Source organism: Microchirus variegatus (assembly GCF_963457635.1).
Source record: "Microchirus variegatus genome assembly, chromosome: 20".
Taxonomy (NCBI): domain Eukaryota; kingdom Metazoa; phylum Chordata; class Actinopteri; order Pleuronectiformes; family Soleidae; genus Microchirus; species Microchirus variegatus.
In genome coordinates this window covers 3,166,386-3,183,228 of record NC_139821.1, presented here as the reverse complement: position 1 = coordinate 3,183,228, position 16,843 = coordinate 3,166,386, and the positions used below count along the sequence as shown (strand labels likewise).

At 45.0% G+C, this 16,843-nt stretch overlaps 1 protein-coding gene across 1 annotated transcript; it reads left to right on the top strand.

The window, feature by feature from the left end:
- Nucleotides 1-348: 348 nt before the first annotated feature.
- Nucleotides 349-6,587, top strand: LOC310941389 (uncharacterized protein). Its single transcript, XM_083906552.1, has 7 exons — nt 349-468; nt 1,992-2,194; nt 2,291-2,392; nt 2,479-2,574; nt 3,078-3,188; nt 3,515-3,638; nt 3,883-6,587. Exons 1-7 carry the CDS (start codon nt 441-443, stop codon nt 6,483-6,485), a joined length of 3,267 nt encoding a protein of 1,088 aa, XP_083762678.1. The 5' UTR covers nt 349-440; the 3' UTR covers nt 6,486-6,587.
- The last annotated feature ends 10,256 nt before the right edge of the window (nt 6,588-16,843 follow it).

The following is a 16,843-nucleotide window of genomic DNA, read 5'->3' as shown; positions in this document are numbered from 1 at the left end:
TCATTTTTAACAAAAAAATTATACCATGTGTCATTTGCTGAGTTTGTGCTCATTTCCTCGCATGGCCTCTGGGGGGCAGCAAGGACCCGAAAACAACTTACCCGGGCGTTATATCAGACGACGAAGAAGAAGAAGACGAGCAACCGCTTTGCTCTACTACAGGAAGTTGGTGCAATATTTACTCCGCGTGTCTTCTCTGTGACTACATTAAACTAAAAAATAACACTTTAAGCGGGTGACGTGAAGAGACGTGGACCCGCGTGAACACAAAAAAAACACACAGTCAAACACTTTGTCGCACGGCGCATGCGCAGTGCGAACGCGGTAGCGAGCCGCCCTTCCTCTCCGCCGCCAACTCGCACCGCAGGGTCGAGCGGACGTCAACTCACAACAACCCCGAATTCGCCCGCGAGTCGAACCGAACTCCGTCTGCGCTAAAAATGGAGAGAGGATACTGCGCCGAAAACGGTAAGATCACGTTTACGCGGACACGCGCTCGTCCCGGCGAGTTATAGCCTTCTCTTCGGGCTTGTGTGCGTCCGATTTCAAACATGGCGTACCCCGCTTCTTGAGATGGCGGTGGCTTTGTGCCGCGTTAAACACAACAGCTCCCGCGGAGCTAACGCGTCATTTAGCATCGCGTGTGATCATTTTGTCCGCTAATTAGTCGTTTTTTATCGATTAAGGTGATATTTGGGGTTAGCTCGGTAGACCGAGGCGGGTTAGCAGTCCGCGGAGAAGAGTTAGCAACTTACGTTTAGCACTGTAATAAATGACCGGTGCTGCGTTCACGGGACTCAAGTAGCTAGTGGCTAATAAAATATAGCTTACGGTAAATATTATAGAAAGTCAGGATGATTATCAATAATGCGATATAAGAATTAAAGCAAATTATTGTTGACAAAACGCACGTTTTCAAAGTTCTTTTCAAATATTTTCCACTTAACTTCTACAGTATTTACAAGTCTACACATTACGAGTGACTATGTGCGATAAAGTTGTATGTCCGACACGGTTGCCTGTCCCTGAACGCAACGCGGAGTTACTTTAAAAACAGTGGCCCTAAACTTAACTGAAGTTATTTTATTAAAACATTGTTATGTTTAGGGTTTTTGTAAATATTGTCATTATTTAAATTTAATATTGTGAATAAAGCTTTAAATTTAATTAAAATATTAGTCACGATTATTCGATTCGTCGTTAATCACGTACTGAATTAATCGTCCACTATTTTGATAATTGATTAATTGGTTTGAGGTTGTTTTTTTTTATTATGAACGAAAAAAATTATGAAATAAATATTAAAGGTGCATTATGTAATAAATCTAAAGCAACTGTCCATAAAATCCTCCTAATATGTCACAGAGACTCAGGAATAATGTTCATATAACAAACTGAACTCACCAACAACAACAGTACGGCCAAAGTATTTGCATTAAAAAAAAATATTTTGCAGACTGCAAATCATGTTTTGGCATGTGGCGCCACCTACCGCCGTCTACCAATCATTGCAGTCAGTTGAGTCTCAGCTGCCGAGCAACCACGGGTTGCCAGTTGCGTCGGAAAAACGAAACAAAAAGACCTCGGTATTTTGAATTTGATTGTAGTAACCGTTTTTGGCCACATCCTTACATATGGCGCCTTTAAATAATTTTGGTTTGTAGACAAAAACAAGACAATCGAGAACATCGTTATCGCCATGTTTTCGGAAACGCCGATCGACATTTTATGGCCAAACGAGCACTTAATTATGAAAATAATCGATTAGCTGCAGCCCTAAAAGTGTGAGTTGTTTTCTCTCACTATGTACGAAATTCATGTTATCTGCCACGTTTATAAGTTGTTGTCGTCATGTGCCACATTTCTGCTTGTAAATGTTCCCAGTTTATTATGACGCCAATAAAATGAATGTCAAACCACCTGACTCTGGTCAAACCACCTGACTCTGAACAAACCAGTTTACTCACGGCCGCGTGTCGTCCGTTACCCAGATCACGTTCTCCTGCTGCCGTCGCTGCGTCTCTTCATACCTCCGCTGCGGCTGATGTCGGCGGCCATGTGGCAGGTGGTCCAGAGAGGAGCCGTGCAGGACTACGGGACGGTGGAGGAGTTCGTCAGCACCGTCACGGACATCCTGCCCGAGCTGTTGAGCGCCGACCAGACGGCTCAGCTCCTCTTGGGTCTCAGAGCTCGGGTGAGGCCGAGCAGAGAACGTCTAATAATGACGTTCGTGGATGAATGGGGGGCGGGGAAAATGAAATCCTGACCTCAAAAACCCGCTCTGTTGCAGGTTGTTCTCGAATTGTGTCAAACTGAGGAAGTAACGGACAAAGAAACCATCGCGATGCACCTTGAACGCATCAAGACCCTCGTGTCCAACTGGGCGTCGCAGGTTAGTTTTCATCGAAATTTACAGCATCTAAAGCTTTGTTTGTCTTCATGTGAACACATGTTTTTGTTTTGTTTTTGTTGTTCTAGCCTTGTTTTGCTGAAGTGGATTTTCCCGAGTCAAACTTTGTGGATCAAATTGAGTTGTTGGTGAAAGACCCAGAGGAGAAGGAGAAGTTTTTCCAGGTGTGTGACATTTTTGCGTTTGTTTTCAGTTCTAACTGTGTTTGCTATTTTACTATTTTTACATTGTTGGTCAAAATTGTCTTAAAAGTGTTGAATGTCTTGTGTTTTATTGTCTCAGCCGTGTCAAAGGTCACTGATTGTGACAGACAACAAGTTCATCCATATATCTACTTATTTATGCACCAGTTTTTGCATATTTTTGCAACACGCTGCGTTCTATTTGTAGTCGGAACTGGGAATTTCCTACGTCCTGAACTTTGATTTCCGACTTACGTACCCTGAGTTGGGATTATCAAACGGCTAACACCATATAAACACTGCTACTTTATATGTTTCACAATTTTTAACCGCAGACGTGTTGCTACGCTGTTTGTGTGCGCAAAATGCCACGTAGAGTGTTGTTTTTCACTGGCGATGCTAGCACTGGTTAGCCAGAGATGCTAACCATGTTCCACTTCTCAAGCTGGTGAACTTGCCGATTGAAATCAAATGTTTCTCCGCAGGACGTTTTCCCGACGGATTTTGGGCCCGATTACGACAGCGCCCTGCAGGTGCTGATGCTGGACTTCCTGTCCAAACTGGAGAAGTTTCTCCCGGTACCAGACATCCAACAGGTAACGAGAACAAACAAAAACTAGCTTGTTTTTTTTTTTCCCGCGCAAATGTCGGCCCCAATAATTGCTCTCAACTCCAATAAGAAGACATTTACTGGTTTATGACATCTTTAAATTTCAACTATCCATGTGATTTTCAAGTCCTTTCAGTACCAGGAGCAAACATCTTAAATGAGACTTTGGTGCCATCAAGTGGTAGTGTATAGGAATAGCTTTTTTATACTAAATGTAAGCATTCTGGGTCTAATCTTAATGGGATTATCCTCATAAAGTATGTTGTTTTCTGTAATCTGAGTTGAGAGATGATCAGTTTTCTTCTTCCTCAGACTGCGTCCATGCTTTTTTCCGTACCGTCCGCCCTGGAGGAGTGCGTACACTCGGTTCCTGACCTGCATCACCTGAAAACTGTGCTGCTCTACCACAAAACCCTCGGACACTTTGATTTTTCTGGTTAGTCTCGTCTCAAAATCGTAGAGATTTTTGCTGGCATACTTTTCTGTGGGCATAACCAATCAGTTTGAGTTAGATTTGGTTGATTTAATGACTCTATATCACAAACCTGTTTGTTTAAAGATTATTTTCTTGATGAATCCGTTAGATGTTGGGGTATAAATATGGTGGAGAAGTCCCAAAACGTTTTTTTCATGAGCCAAATGTAATGAATTTACTAATTGGACTCTTTGTTTCTCCACAGAGGAATCTCATAGCATTCCGACGTCTTTCGGCAATTGCATCCTGTCGTCGCTGTCCCTCCCTCAGCTGGAGAAGGTCATAATCGACGCAGACCAACTACACCTGCAGCCCTCGTCCGAGCAGGTGCAGGGCTGCATGACCGTCCAGGTGGAGGGTGAAACCGTCACTCTCCTGGACTACATACAGATCGAGCAGCAGCCCGGTTTGATTGATCAGGAGGAGAACGAGGAGGACGCGATGGGACACTTGACGGACGACGACGGCAGCGGCGACGCTTTAAAACCGGCCGCTTTCCAGCCGCTGAAACAAAGCAAACGGCTGCAGTTAAAAAGGAAAGCTCTGAAAGACAAAGACTCGGAGTCGGCCAAGAGGCAGAGAAAGAAATACCCCAGCAATAAGACGTGTCCTGTGTGCAGTAAGACGTTCCTTCGTGCTGCCGCCATGAGGCGACACCAGGAAATCCATTCGGTCAACAGGGATCTCAAGTACCAGTGCGCCAACTGTGACAAACGATTCAGGGACCATTACGACATGAACAGACACAACCAGCGCGTTCACGAGAAGGAGGACATGAGCAGCAACTCCAAAGAGGAGGACTCGGGGGATCCCAGCACCTCGGACATGTCGGACAACAAAAACTGCGGCCTCTGCGGGAAGTATTTCGCCCGCCAGGTCGACATGGAGCGACACTTGAAGTCGCACTCGGAGGACCGGCCGTACAAGTGTCCCTTCTGTGAGAAGAAGTTCAAGAATCCGTACGTTTTAAAGAGGCACCAGAAGGAGATTTGTAAGAGCAGGGAGCTGAAGAAGCCCAAGAAGAAGGAGGTGCCACAGTCAAACCCCCAGCCTCAGTTAGAGGGATTAATGGACGGTAAAGTCTGTCCCATCTGCAGCAGGGTCTTGCCTTGCACCGCAGACATCGCAAAGCACTTGCGGTCGCACTCGGAGGAGCGGCCGTTCATCTGCGTCACCTGCGAGAAACGCTTCAAGTACAAGGACACTCTGAAGAAGCATCAGATCATTCACGGTCACGAGGGCATCAGGGAGGAAGAGAGCAAGACGGTGGAGCAGATTCTGGCTGAGGCAGACTCTCAGAATTGTGACGATGCCTTTGGCCTTGATAGAAAGGAGAATAATTCAGATTTGCCCATGGACACATCCGAGGAGTCCCCGTCAAAACGGCCGCATCAAGTCGCCAAAAAGCCCCCGAAGGTGTGCCCGGTCTGTTCGAGGGCATTCGACAGCATCAAAACACTGAACCGACACATTCAGTGTCACACGGAAGACCGGCCGTACCACTGCGTCCACTGCAAGAAGCGTTTCAAACACATGCACGGCCTGAAGAGGCACCAGATCTACGCCATTTGCCACAAGAAGATCGCCCGCTTCTACTGGAAGAAGGAGCTCCGAGGGAGTTCTGGCCAGAGCGACGCGACGGGCGGCGACCACAAGCAGGGGCCGCCGCTGAAGATACCCGTGTGGTGTTCGAACTGCGGCAAGCACTTTGAGTACTTGTCGGCGCTGAAGGAGCACCAGGAGAGCGTGTGCAAAGTGGACTTCAGGGAGATCATGCGGTGCGAGGACTGCGGGAAAGAGTTCAAGAGCATGACGATGCTCAAAGTCCACCAACGGATTCACGACCCGCTCTACTGCAAAGAGTGCGGGAAGATACTCGCGAACGAGCCGGCGTTCGAGAGGCACAAGCTGATGCACCGGCCGATGCAGTGCACGATGTGCGAGAAGAATTTCACGCTACTGCGACGTTTGAGGGAACACTACGAGAAGCAGCACGACTTCGGCGGCCCGTTTCCCTGCGGGCAGTGCGACAAGACCTTCATCCAGCTGTCGTACCTCGCGATCCACCAGAGAATCCACAAAGGAGAGTTCCCGTACGTCTGCTCCTTGTGTCCGGAGAAGTTCAGGTCTTCCAACTGTCTCACGGTGCACCTGAGGAAACACACCGGCGAGAAGCCCTTCCTGTGCTGGCAGTGCGGCAAGTGTTACCGCTCGGCCTCGGAGCTCACGGTCCACATGGGCACCCATTCCGAGGAGAGGCCGTGGGCCTGCACGCAGTGCGACATGGCGTACCGCACGAAGCTGCAGCTCCAGAACCACACCGAGCAAGTCCACATGGGCCTACGGTATCCGTGCAACACCTGCGGGAAGCAGTTCATGAAGGAGACGTCCCTGAAGAGGCACGAGCTGATCCACACGGGCGAGAGGCCGCACCAGTGCACCGAGTGCGGCAAGACCTTCCTGACCGCCAACGAACTCCGCCTGCACAACCGCTACCACACCGGGGAGCGCCCGTACAAGTGCGAGGTGTGCGGCAAAGCCTTCATCCAGTCGGGATACCTGAAGTCGCACATGCGCATCCACACGGGGGAGAAGCCGTTTAAATGCGACGTGTGCAACAAAGGCTTCCGGTTGTCGTACCACATGAAGAAACACCGGCGGACTCACACCGGGAAGCCAAAGAGCCACGTGTGCGAGGAGTGCGGGATCGTGTTCCTCCAGAAGAAATTACTCTGGGAACATTCGCTCACGCACAGCGTGAAAATAGAACCATCGTTCGCCGAGGAAGTGAGGATAGAATTTCAATAGAGAGACATAAATCTTTAATTTTCCTTGTTTTGTTTTTTTTTCTACTTGTGTTGAGTCACATGTTCTGTTAAGCAGCTTAGGGAACGTTATTTCTGCTTACACTCTTACACTTCATGAATAAATCGTTAAATGTGGAACACATGCTCCTGTCATTGATGTGTAAAAAAAGAGGAGTTAATGAAACACATCTGATTTGAACCTAATATTTTTTTTAAAACATCGCTGTGGTCTTGTTTTTGAATGTTTTCATTCAATTTGGGTACTTCGTGTAATTTTTATTTAAATGTTTTTTTTAATCAAATATCCAATATTTGTTAAACCCAAAAAACATTTTAACTTATTATAGTGAGAGTATTTCCTGGAATTCTATTTTCAAATCGATTTATATGATCCTTTTCATTTGAAACGCGGATGCAATATCGGAAGATTAACATTATCGAAGTTTATAAATTTGATAAAAAAATTCAAATCTTCTCAACTCAAAATATTGAAATACAAAACGGAACACACTGGACGCCGAAGGATTAAGCACTAAGCGATTTTCTAGTTTAGTTTACTGTTTTTTGTTAACGGGGACCATGTATAGAACAGGTTCTATACCAGGGTTAGCTAAACAGCTAATTTGCACCTGTGGTGCCTGGGCAATCTAAACGATTGCCTTTGCGGCAAGAAAACCGGGGTACTTGACCCGTTCGGAAAATAAAGGTAAATTGGACACTCTAAATTGACCGTAGCTGTGAGAGTGATGGATTGTTCCCCTCGACCCTCATGTGGAGGATAAAGCAGTAGAAAGTGGACGAATCCATTGTTAGAGTTGCCTTTGCTGCTGTTTCCGTGACGGGATGTTTTTTACGGGACCGGGTTGTCGACCCTGTGCCCGACCCCCAACCTGGACGACCAGGTACAGCCTTTTGTCTGACCCCTTACCCGTCATGGTTGGACCTGTTGGGGGCTTAAAAGCCCCCGACGGTATAGCCTACGCCAGGATCCTTGCGGTACACAAGCCTCCCCACCACGACAAGGTAGCAGCACGAGGGGAGGTCTAAAACTCTGAACACAGAAACCCTGTCACACTGTCAGTCAGTAGTGTTGTTTAACCACTAGATGGCAGTGTAGCAGTAATAATGAGGAGCTATCAGTGTTGCCCCCTCAGCTTCTACAGGAGGATGTTGAACTTTAATACCCAAATAATCAACATGTAATCACATGGTGATATTTTTTTTTTTTTCATGTAAGGCAACACGCGTTTCCCAACAGTTGTTTATTCGGGCACGGTGACTGCACATCAGTGTTTATCCTGTGCTCTTACTCCCGGACCGTGTGTCACCTGACTGTTTACTCAGCCTGAGTGACGGTCGACAAAAAAAAAAACCACAGCGGCGGCTACGGCAGCATCGCCGCCCCTTTTCCAGTGAAAGCGGCTCCTGTCTCTGAGAAGAATCAAAGGCCAAGGCTGAGTCAGAGCTTCTCCAGAGTGTTGGGAGCAGATCACATTTTAACCCAAAGCATATTGATTTATACAGGGCTGTAATTGCTTCAGTGTGTCGTGGATTATTACCCCCACCGCCGCCCGCACCCCACCCCCCCCCCAGTAATTGAGGCCTGGCAGAGGTCTCTTTCCTAGACATAGCCTCCGCCGCGGTGCCAGGTGGTTGGCAGAGAGCAACGCCGCACCCACTCCCCCCGACCAGCTGGAGAGAGACTGAGAAAACCAGGGGAGCAGTGACCTTTATCCTCCAGAGTGAGAGTGTTGGTCATTACGTGATAAGGGAAACGATGCACTTAGCTGCAGGCTTTGAGGCAACTCGCCCAGGCTCTTTACTGAGGGACAAGCGGGACGAAACGGGAAGTTTCAGGCCTGTTCCAATCCGTAGGCCCCTTCAAATGTGGCCTTCTTTTAACCTGGCCCCGAAAGGCTACCATTGGTGCAGGGGTCTGCAACCTGTTGGCCCTCTTCAGTTGCTCCCTGTAGCTTCGCAAGAAAATGAATATGTGAACGCATCTTCTTTAGAGAGGGAGGCGGGGAAGAGAATTGTTCTAATATTTGGGCGACTGAAAACACCTACCGTCATCCTATGTCCAAACCTCCCTGAACCTGACAGACTTGTGTATGGAAAGACATTCACGGCACTAAAATGAAGTCATGCGTACCGTACATGAAGAAATAGTCACTTGGATCCACATGTTAGGGGTCAAAAAGGTTTTGTGGCTCCAGATTTGCGTGGAGTGGGGTTCAAAAATAGGACCCTTGATTCCAGAGGTTGCAGACCCCTGCTCCGGTGGAACCAAAAGGCCAAACATTCGGCAACAGGTGTGTACTTCTTGGTATCTACTATTGTTGATGTATTGTTGTAGCTAGTTTGCTGCTCCTGTAGGCAAAGCTGTACCGTTTGACGTCCTTACTTCCTGCGGATTTCTTAGGCTGCGCACCCGGAATTTACGGGTATGCCCACTTGATTGCACCAAATTTACGGGTATGCCCAAATGATTGCACCAAATTCCATAGAGGAAATCAGCAATTTTAAGTCATTTCTTGTGATGTTGGTGTTTGAAAACCTTTGTTTGGATTTTACAACTTGGATTAACAAACTTAAGAAGCGAGGTAGCAGAAGAGCAGCAACTTATGTGTCCGTATGAGCTTAAAAATGGCGAGTTTCCAATTTGAAATTGTTGTTATAGTGTCAAACATGTTCTTAGAATATGGCAGAATTTAAACAAGTGTAGATTAGATGTCAAATGAGTGCATGCTAGGGGACGTGACTGACAATGTGTCGCCACTAAGAGCAAAGCTGGACCGGGCCGACGCTGACAAGTCCAGCGTCCGTCCGAGTCTTTGCACATTTGACTGTGACTCATCAGGATTACACTAAAACCACATTAAGACTGTAATTACTGTACACGCTTTTGTTCCAAGTATTTGTTGTCTTTTTTTTGTCCTGCTCCTGACTCAGTGGAACATTCCTGGATTCTGTTAGACGGGAACGCTCGCACGCTTTAGCGAGCCTTGAGATCACTGAGGTGTCACAAGTTGCGCGTACGGGGGTGGAGGCGGCGGCGAAAGTAATGGATAACATTCGTAGAAACGGGCTTTAAGTCACGGCTGAAAATTGCTCCGCTGGGATGTTTGTCTCACAGTGTGTGTTAAATGTTCCTGTGGTTTTTCAGGATTTGTTTTGACCAGGGCACCTTCGGGGTGATGTGGAACCCGGTGATGCCTTAAAGCTGCGAGTCCCAGCCTGAACTCGACGTGTCACGAGGTAATCAAAAATTAAACGCTGAAATATTGTGGTGGGGGGAAAACCTTGTTTCTGTAAAAGCTCTAGAAGTTAAGCGGTCCCAAAAAATCTGTCACGGAACATGGACCTTTGTCACCTGTGTTTCACCTGTGATCCACTTGATCCAGAAGAACCTTCCGGATCTCTATAGAACTTCACCTGTGTATTGCCGTTGCCACTGTCCTGCAGGCTTTGAGGCAACTCGCCCAGGCCTTTGTCCAGCTCAACTGAGGGATAAGGAGGAGGTCTAAGGCCTGTTCCAATCCGTAGGCCCCTTAAACGGTGTATAGCCGTTACCATCTTGCATGAACTTGACAAAATTCGTCCTGATCTGTTGAGATAAACATCATCAGAACTTAAATTGCCACCAAATCCATAATCCGGGTCATATTTGGACGTTCTCCAAAGTTCGATGGTCTCATGGTAGAGGGTTTTGACAGCGATCTGATTCATTGTTGAAGGTTTTAGAACGTTGATGCCACCAGGAACCGGTTTAATGCTCCCATCTGCTCTCCTGCAGGCTTCGGTTAGCCCTCGACTACTCCATACACCCAAGGATTGTCGTCTGGCCATGTGTGGTTCCGCGCTACCAGAACAGGTACGCTACACTGTCTAGTCTTCAAGAAGATCAGCTCTTCCAAGAGCATCTTCTGTCCTAGAACTCACCTTACCCTAACCATCTCCTTCTGCATCAGCACTTTTAGCTCGTAAGATCTCATGAAAATCCGTGTTTTAGCTCTTGAGAACTCACCGAAATCACAAAAATCAGCGTTTTTAGCTCATGAGAACTCATGAAAATCACGTAAAGTAGCGTTTTTAGCTTGTGAGAACTCATGAAAATCAGCGTTTTTAGCTCATGAGAACTCATGAAAATCATGAAATGTAGTGTTTTAGATCGTAAGAACTCAAGAAAATCAGCGCTCTTCCAAGAGCATCTTCTGTCTTAGCACTTACCCTAACCATCTCCTTCTGCACTTGGATCCACCTCTGCACTCTCACCCTTCTCCTATCTAGTTCTTTCCCAGACTTCTTCTGTGCAGCTTATTCCTCTGTTGTTAGTCGTTTGACCTAATTCTGCGGCTGAACTCGAGTTTGTGCGTTTACTCTTCCACTGAAAGTGTAAGTCAAATAAACCGAGTGAAATTCAGTGAAAGAATTGCGAAATCTTGACGCAATAGGACGGCAAAACCAATATTTGTGCTTCGGGAAAATTGCTCTAATGTGACTGAAAACTGGTGAGAACCTACGTGTTTTTGCTTTCTCTTTGCAACGATCCATTTCATGTCATAAAACACCGTCGGGCTTCGCCGATCGCAGCCGACGTCGGAGAGTTCCCTGACCCTTTTGTGACCTCGCGAACGCGCCGCGCTTCTTTCTCGCATTTACGTTTTTACATTTTCTTCTTCTTTTTTTTTTGCCGCACCAATTATCCTGACCACACGAGCGGCGAGCGGCTGCAAACCTTTTTTCTATCTGCTTCTGAGAGCAAACGCGGAGCCACACACAGACTCGGCAGCTCCGCGGCGTCTGACGTCATAACAACCGCCGAGCCCCGGGAAAGTGATACGCACATTAACAAACATCAGAAAATCATCCCCGGCAATCATTCGAGGCAGAGACTCTCCTTTCATTGTGTGTGTGTGTGTGTGTGTGTGTGTGTGTGTGTGTGTGTGTGAAGCTTTTTGTTTTAGAGAATATAACAGAGAAACCGCTGAGCTTGAAAACACTAATCAGTCGAGCAGATTGGGTTGGGATTGCTCTTCTAATCAAGTGTGTTTTCATGTGTGCGTCTTCCTTTAGTATCCACACACACACACACACACACATTATCCCTCCCATCCTGGGTACCAGTCCTCTCACCCTCTCACCCTCACACCCTCTCACCCCGTCCTCCCTCACAGCTGTGGAGTTCACACACTTCTCAGTTCTCCCCAAAACATCATCATTTACATCGTTTTCACCCACGTCCTCCGTCTGTATCTGTGGATCTGTCCATTTGTTTGTCAGGAGGAACCAGAGTGGCTCAATCCCCCGCACCAAAGTCCATAGAGAAAATCTGTTTTTGGCATGCGTAAAACTCGTGAAAATCAGCGTTCTTAGCTCATGGAAATCACTTAATCAGCATCTTTAGCTCATGAGAACTCACGAAAATCAGCATTTTTAGCTTGTAAGAACTCATGAAAATCATGTAATGTAGTGTTTTTAGCTCGTAAGAACTCATGAAAATCCCTTAAAGTAGCATATTTAGCTCGTGAGAATTCACCGAAATCACGAAAATCACAATTTTTAGCTCCTGAGAACTCATGAAAATCACGTAAAGTAGCATTTTTAGCTCGTAAGTACTCACCGAAATCAAGTAAAATCAGCATTTTTAGCTCCTGAGAACTCATGAAAATCACGTAAAGTAGCATTTTTAGCTCATGTGAACTCATGAAAATCTTGTAAATTAGCGTTTTTAGCTCATGAGGACTTACCGAAATCACAAAAATCAGCATTTCAGCTCATGGAATCTCACGAAAATCAGCATTTTTAGCTCTTTAGAACTCATGAAAATCATGTAAAGTAGCATTTTTAGCTCGTAAGTACTCACCGAAATCAAGTAAAATCAGCATTTTTAGCTCCTGAGAACTCATGAAAATCACGTAAAGTAGCATTTTTAGCTCATGTGAACTCATGAAAATCATGTAAATTAGCGTTTTTAGCTCATGAGGACTTACCGAAATCACAAAAATCAGCATTTCAGCTCATGGGAGCTCACGAAAATCAGTGTTTTAGCTCATGAGAACTCACCGAAATCACGAAAATTAGCATTTTTAGCCCCTTGATGACTCATGAAAATCAAGTAAAGTATAATTTTTAGCTTGTGAGAACTCATAAAAATCAGCGTTTGTAGCTCGTAAGAACTCATGAAAACCACGTAAAGTAGCGTTTTTAGCTTGTGAGAACTCAACTAAATCACTAAAATCAGCGTTTTTTAGCTCGTAAGAACATCTGAGTTTTTTGGCAAGGCCCTTACCTAAAGTACTTATTCCAAGACTACGGAAACGGAATTTTTTTAAATATATATATATATATATATATATATATATATATATATATATATATATATATATATATATATATAATAACAGTTATACACTTATACAAACATAGTTATTGGTATTATATTGATATCAATTTCTGCCGTTAACTCTCATAAATGTTACACACTGGACCTTTGATTGGAGTTTACCTGGTTAGGGTTATTGTTAAGTGGCTGAAATCAGTTTTTCTTTGCGTTTCTACTGGAAATGACAGGAAAAAACTCATGGAGTAAGTAGAGAAAGCACTCAGAGGATCGCAAACTTCCACCAGCGCCGCTCATTTCTCCGTGTTCAGCTCACGACAAACATCTCATCGGTTTCACCGGAAGTCACAGAAAACAGAATAACCTCACCACGACGTAGGTCGATAAGTGAAAGGATCCATACGTGAGGATTTCAAACACCTCTGAGAGAGAGAGAGAAGCTGGTCTGGGGTGATCGTGATTCGCAGTGATGGACATGTTTTTACCACGAGCACTGACGCCCCCCCCCACCCCCCACACACACACACACACACACACACACACACACACACACACACACACACCAGCCCCTCTTTCCTGCACCAGAGGGGAGTGAAAACAAGACGTTTCTCTGGTCAATGAGTTCATCGTGGAGGGAGGGAAACCTGGCACCGGGACAGTTCAGAGCACTGGGCATTAGAGACATTGAAGAAGGGAAGGTCAGCAACACACACACACACACACACACACACACCCTTCCTCCTCCTCCTCCTCCTCCTCCTCGTCTTCCCACAACTGCATCAGCACAAGGCCATCATCAATATCAGCAGTGCCAGACCGCAGCTTCAGTGATAACAGTGAAGATCTGTGATGAAGCCGCTCTTTTATGTCGAGGAGGAGGCATCGAAAGATGAGATAATTTCAGCCCCGAGATCAGCGCGGGCCGACAACAACAGAGAGGCTTATGGGTATCAGCGAGCGGCGGCCGCGGCCACATGCCTGATCTGATACTAATAAGGTCATGTGCTGATCTGAAAGCAGCTTTGTTCCTCGTAATCATCAGCATCATCAACATCCATCGTTATATTCAGCCACGTTTTTTTGGACCGGCGGTGACGCAAGAGACGGCGCTCGTCTGGTCTCCGCGGTGGTTTCTGAGAAGGAGATAAGTCGGGTCACAGATTGAGGTCACGACCCTGTGTGTGTGTGTGTGTGTGGTAGAGGACGTCAAAGCACAGAGAGAGAGCGCTAACAGCCTTGGTTTTAAAGGTCCAGTTTGTCACATTTGGGAGAAAATTATGTTTGTATATGCGTATAATCGCTTAAATATAAAAAAAATTTCACCTTAGAAAAAGCCTTTTATCTCTTCTTAAGTCCAAACCTCTTGCTTTACGGAGGCCGCCATCTTGTGGAACGCCAAAATGAACAAAATGAGTTTTACGGTTGAATCGACTTCTGCGTGAATTCATGAAAAAAACGAACTAAGAAATTAGCGATTTCAGCTCGTAAGAACTCGTGAAAAACTTAAAAAAATTGCGTTTTTATCTTGTGATGACTCGCTGAAATCGCAAAAATCTGGGTTTTTAGCTCATGAGATCTCGTGAAAATCACAAAAATCTGCCTTTTTTAGCTCATGCAAACTCATTAAAATCTCAAATCAGTGTTTTTTTAGCTCGTTGGAACTTGTGAAAATCGAATGTATTACCCAGAATTATGTTTGTATATGTGTATAATCGCTTTAAAATAAAAATTGTTCACCTTAAAATGAGCCTTGTATCACTTTTAAAGTTCAGACCCTTGCTTTACAGAGGCCGTCGTCTTGTGAAACGAACGAAACCGACGTGTGTTTGAAACGACTTCACGTTACGCCAACTAGTGCAAAAAGAAGAAGAACGTGTTTTGCGTACTTTGTGGTTTTGCGAAGGCCACCGTAGTTCTCTTGGGAGTTCCTTTGGGAAAAGGAGTGTTGAGTGTCGGTGTGTTTTGATATTTTAAACAGAAGTCACGTATCGTTTCTTTTCACCATCGACCAAAGCGTTGTGTTCTCCGTTGTGGAAACGTCTGCAGAGAAGAAGCCGTCGTCTTGTTTCTTGTTACAAGACGACGGCTTCTCCTCTGCGGATGTTTCCACAAAGAGAAAAAAGTGTCGCACAGCAACGAGCGTCCACACAAAAAATAATACGTGACATTATCCGAAAAATCTCGACGCCGATTGGCCACAGCGATTTGTTTCAGTTTACAAACGTTAGCTTTTAGCTACGATATCATTTCAAGATATCGTAGGCGCAGATTATATGACGTTAGCGCTATGTCTAAAGTGGCTTTTCTTCTTCTGGTCGTCTCGTCAGTCATGTCGCGCGTTATCCCGGTTGTGACGCATCAGAATCCTCGAGGCTAACGCTAATGAACACGTTTTGTGGAGACGAAGGAGAGAAAACAGTTGGTTTATTGTGGAGCGCTTGTCAAAGCAGGTTTCCCTCGACTTTTTGACGCAGTGTTTCCCTCACGACTGTGGTCACAGTTTGAGGAAAATAAACGTACGATATTTCGGGGATGTTTCAGGTTCACGCCTGGGCCTTGATCCACAACATATGGAGTTTTTTTTTTTTAAATAAATTAAAGGTGCCCATTGTTGGGTTTTTCCCCCCCCCCGACACGTGCAGCCATGCCATTTTTTATTTAATTCACCTTTTTTCTTTTTTGGGGGGGGGTTTTTCGAGGAATTACAGTGACAGTGAGCAGAGCAGTGACTCTGCGCTCGTCTTTGACTCATAGTTTCTAAGTTTTATGACGTAAAAGATCATTTTTTTCTCTATTTTTACCATATGAATGTGCAGCTAGGTCTTTTTTATTTAGGTTTTTAGGGTTTTTATTGCAAGAAAATGTGCAGAAAAGTTGCGATTCTGCACAAAGGCACAGCAGCATCCATGGAGCTGTGACTCTCTGCTTAACTTTGACTCATATTTTCTCTATTTTATTGCAAAAAATGGCCATTTTCCCCCTCGTACTCACTTCTTTGCATATGCAGCCACTTCATTTTCATATAATTAAACATTTTATTGCAATAAATGACTGTGGAAAGCTGAGTTTATACAGAATTGTGACTCTCTGCTCATTATAATCACCTTCTTTGCATATGTAGCCACATCCTTTTCCTTATAATTAATCATTTTATTGAGAGAAATGACAGTGGAAATGTGCAGAAAAGCTGAGTTTTCACAGAACTGTGACTCTTTGCTCATCTTTGACTCGTATTTTCTCTGTTTTATTGCAAAAAATGTGCCATTTTCGCCCTCATAATCACTTATTTTGCATATGGAGCCACATCCTTTTCATATAATTAATCATTTTATTGCGAGAAATGACTGAAAATGTGCAGAAAAGCTGAATCTATGCTCATCTTTTTTCATTTTTTTCTGTTTGTGCATGTGCAGCTTAAGACTTTTCTTTCTTTTTATTCAGCTTTAATGTCTTTCGTGTCATAAATCGCTGCGTTAAGGTGCAGAAAAAGCTGCAGACTCTGCACAGGGAGCACAGAGTTTACATGTTTGACTCATATTTTCTCGGGTTTTTCCTCTTTTTTTCCCCTCTCTCTCTCTCTCTCTCTCTCTTACAATCACGTGTGTGCACGCGCAGCCCTGTCATTCTTTCTTTTCTTTTTTTTTCTTTTTCAAAAATACATTATTAATCATTCCTTCGCAATAATTCACTGTGACAATGTGCAGAAAAGCTGCAGATCCCTGCGCTGACACGGAACAGTGACTCCCTGGTTATCTTTGACTCATATTTTCTCTCTTTTATTTCAGTAAAGTGCACTTTTTTTTAGTGCGCGTGCAGCCAGCCTCTTATTTTATATTATTCTTTTTTTTTTTTTTTTTCTTCTTCTTCTTCTTCTTTTTTTTTGTTCATGTTGACTTAGTGGAAAATGATTTATTTCACCCTTGATCAGATCAGACTTTGGATGGGTCCGCGCTGCTGAGTTACGCGCGGTGCCAAATTACGCACGACAAGCAGCAGTCATAACATAACGCTCTCTC

What these genes read in the sequence shown, in the direction of transcription:
- LOC310941389 (XM_083906552.1), top strand. Translation starts at nt 441, where the DNA reads ATGGAGAGAGGATACTGCGCCGAAAACG. An exon ending in CGGTACCAGACATCCAACAG is followed by an intron (nt 3,189 to 3,514) that starts GTAACGAGAACA and finishes CTTCTTCCTCAG; the next exon opens with ACTGCGTCCATGCTTTTTTC. An exon ending in CGGACACTTTGATTTTTCTG is followed by an intron (nt 3,639 to 3,882) that starts GTTAGTCTCGTC and finishes GTTTCTCCACAG; the next exon opens with AGGAATCTCATAGCATTCCG.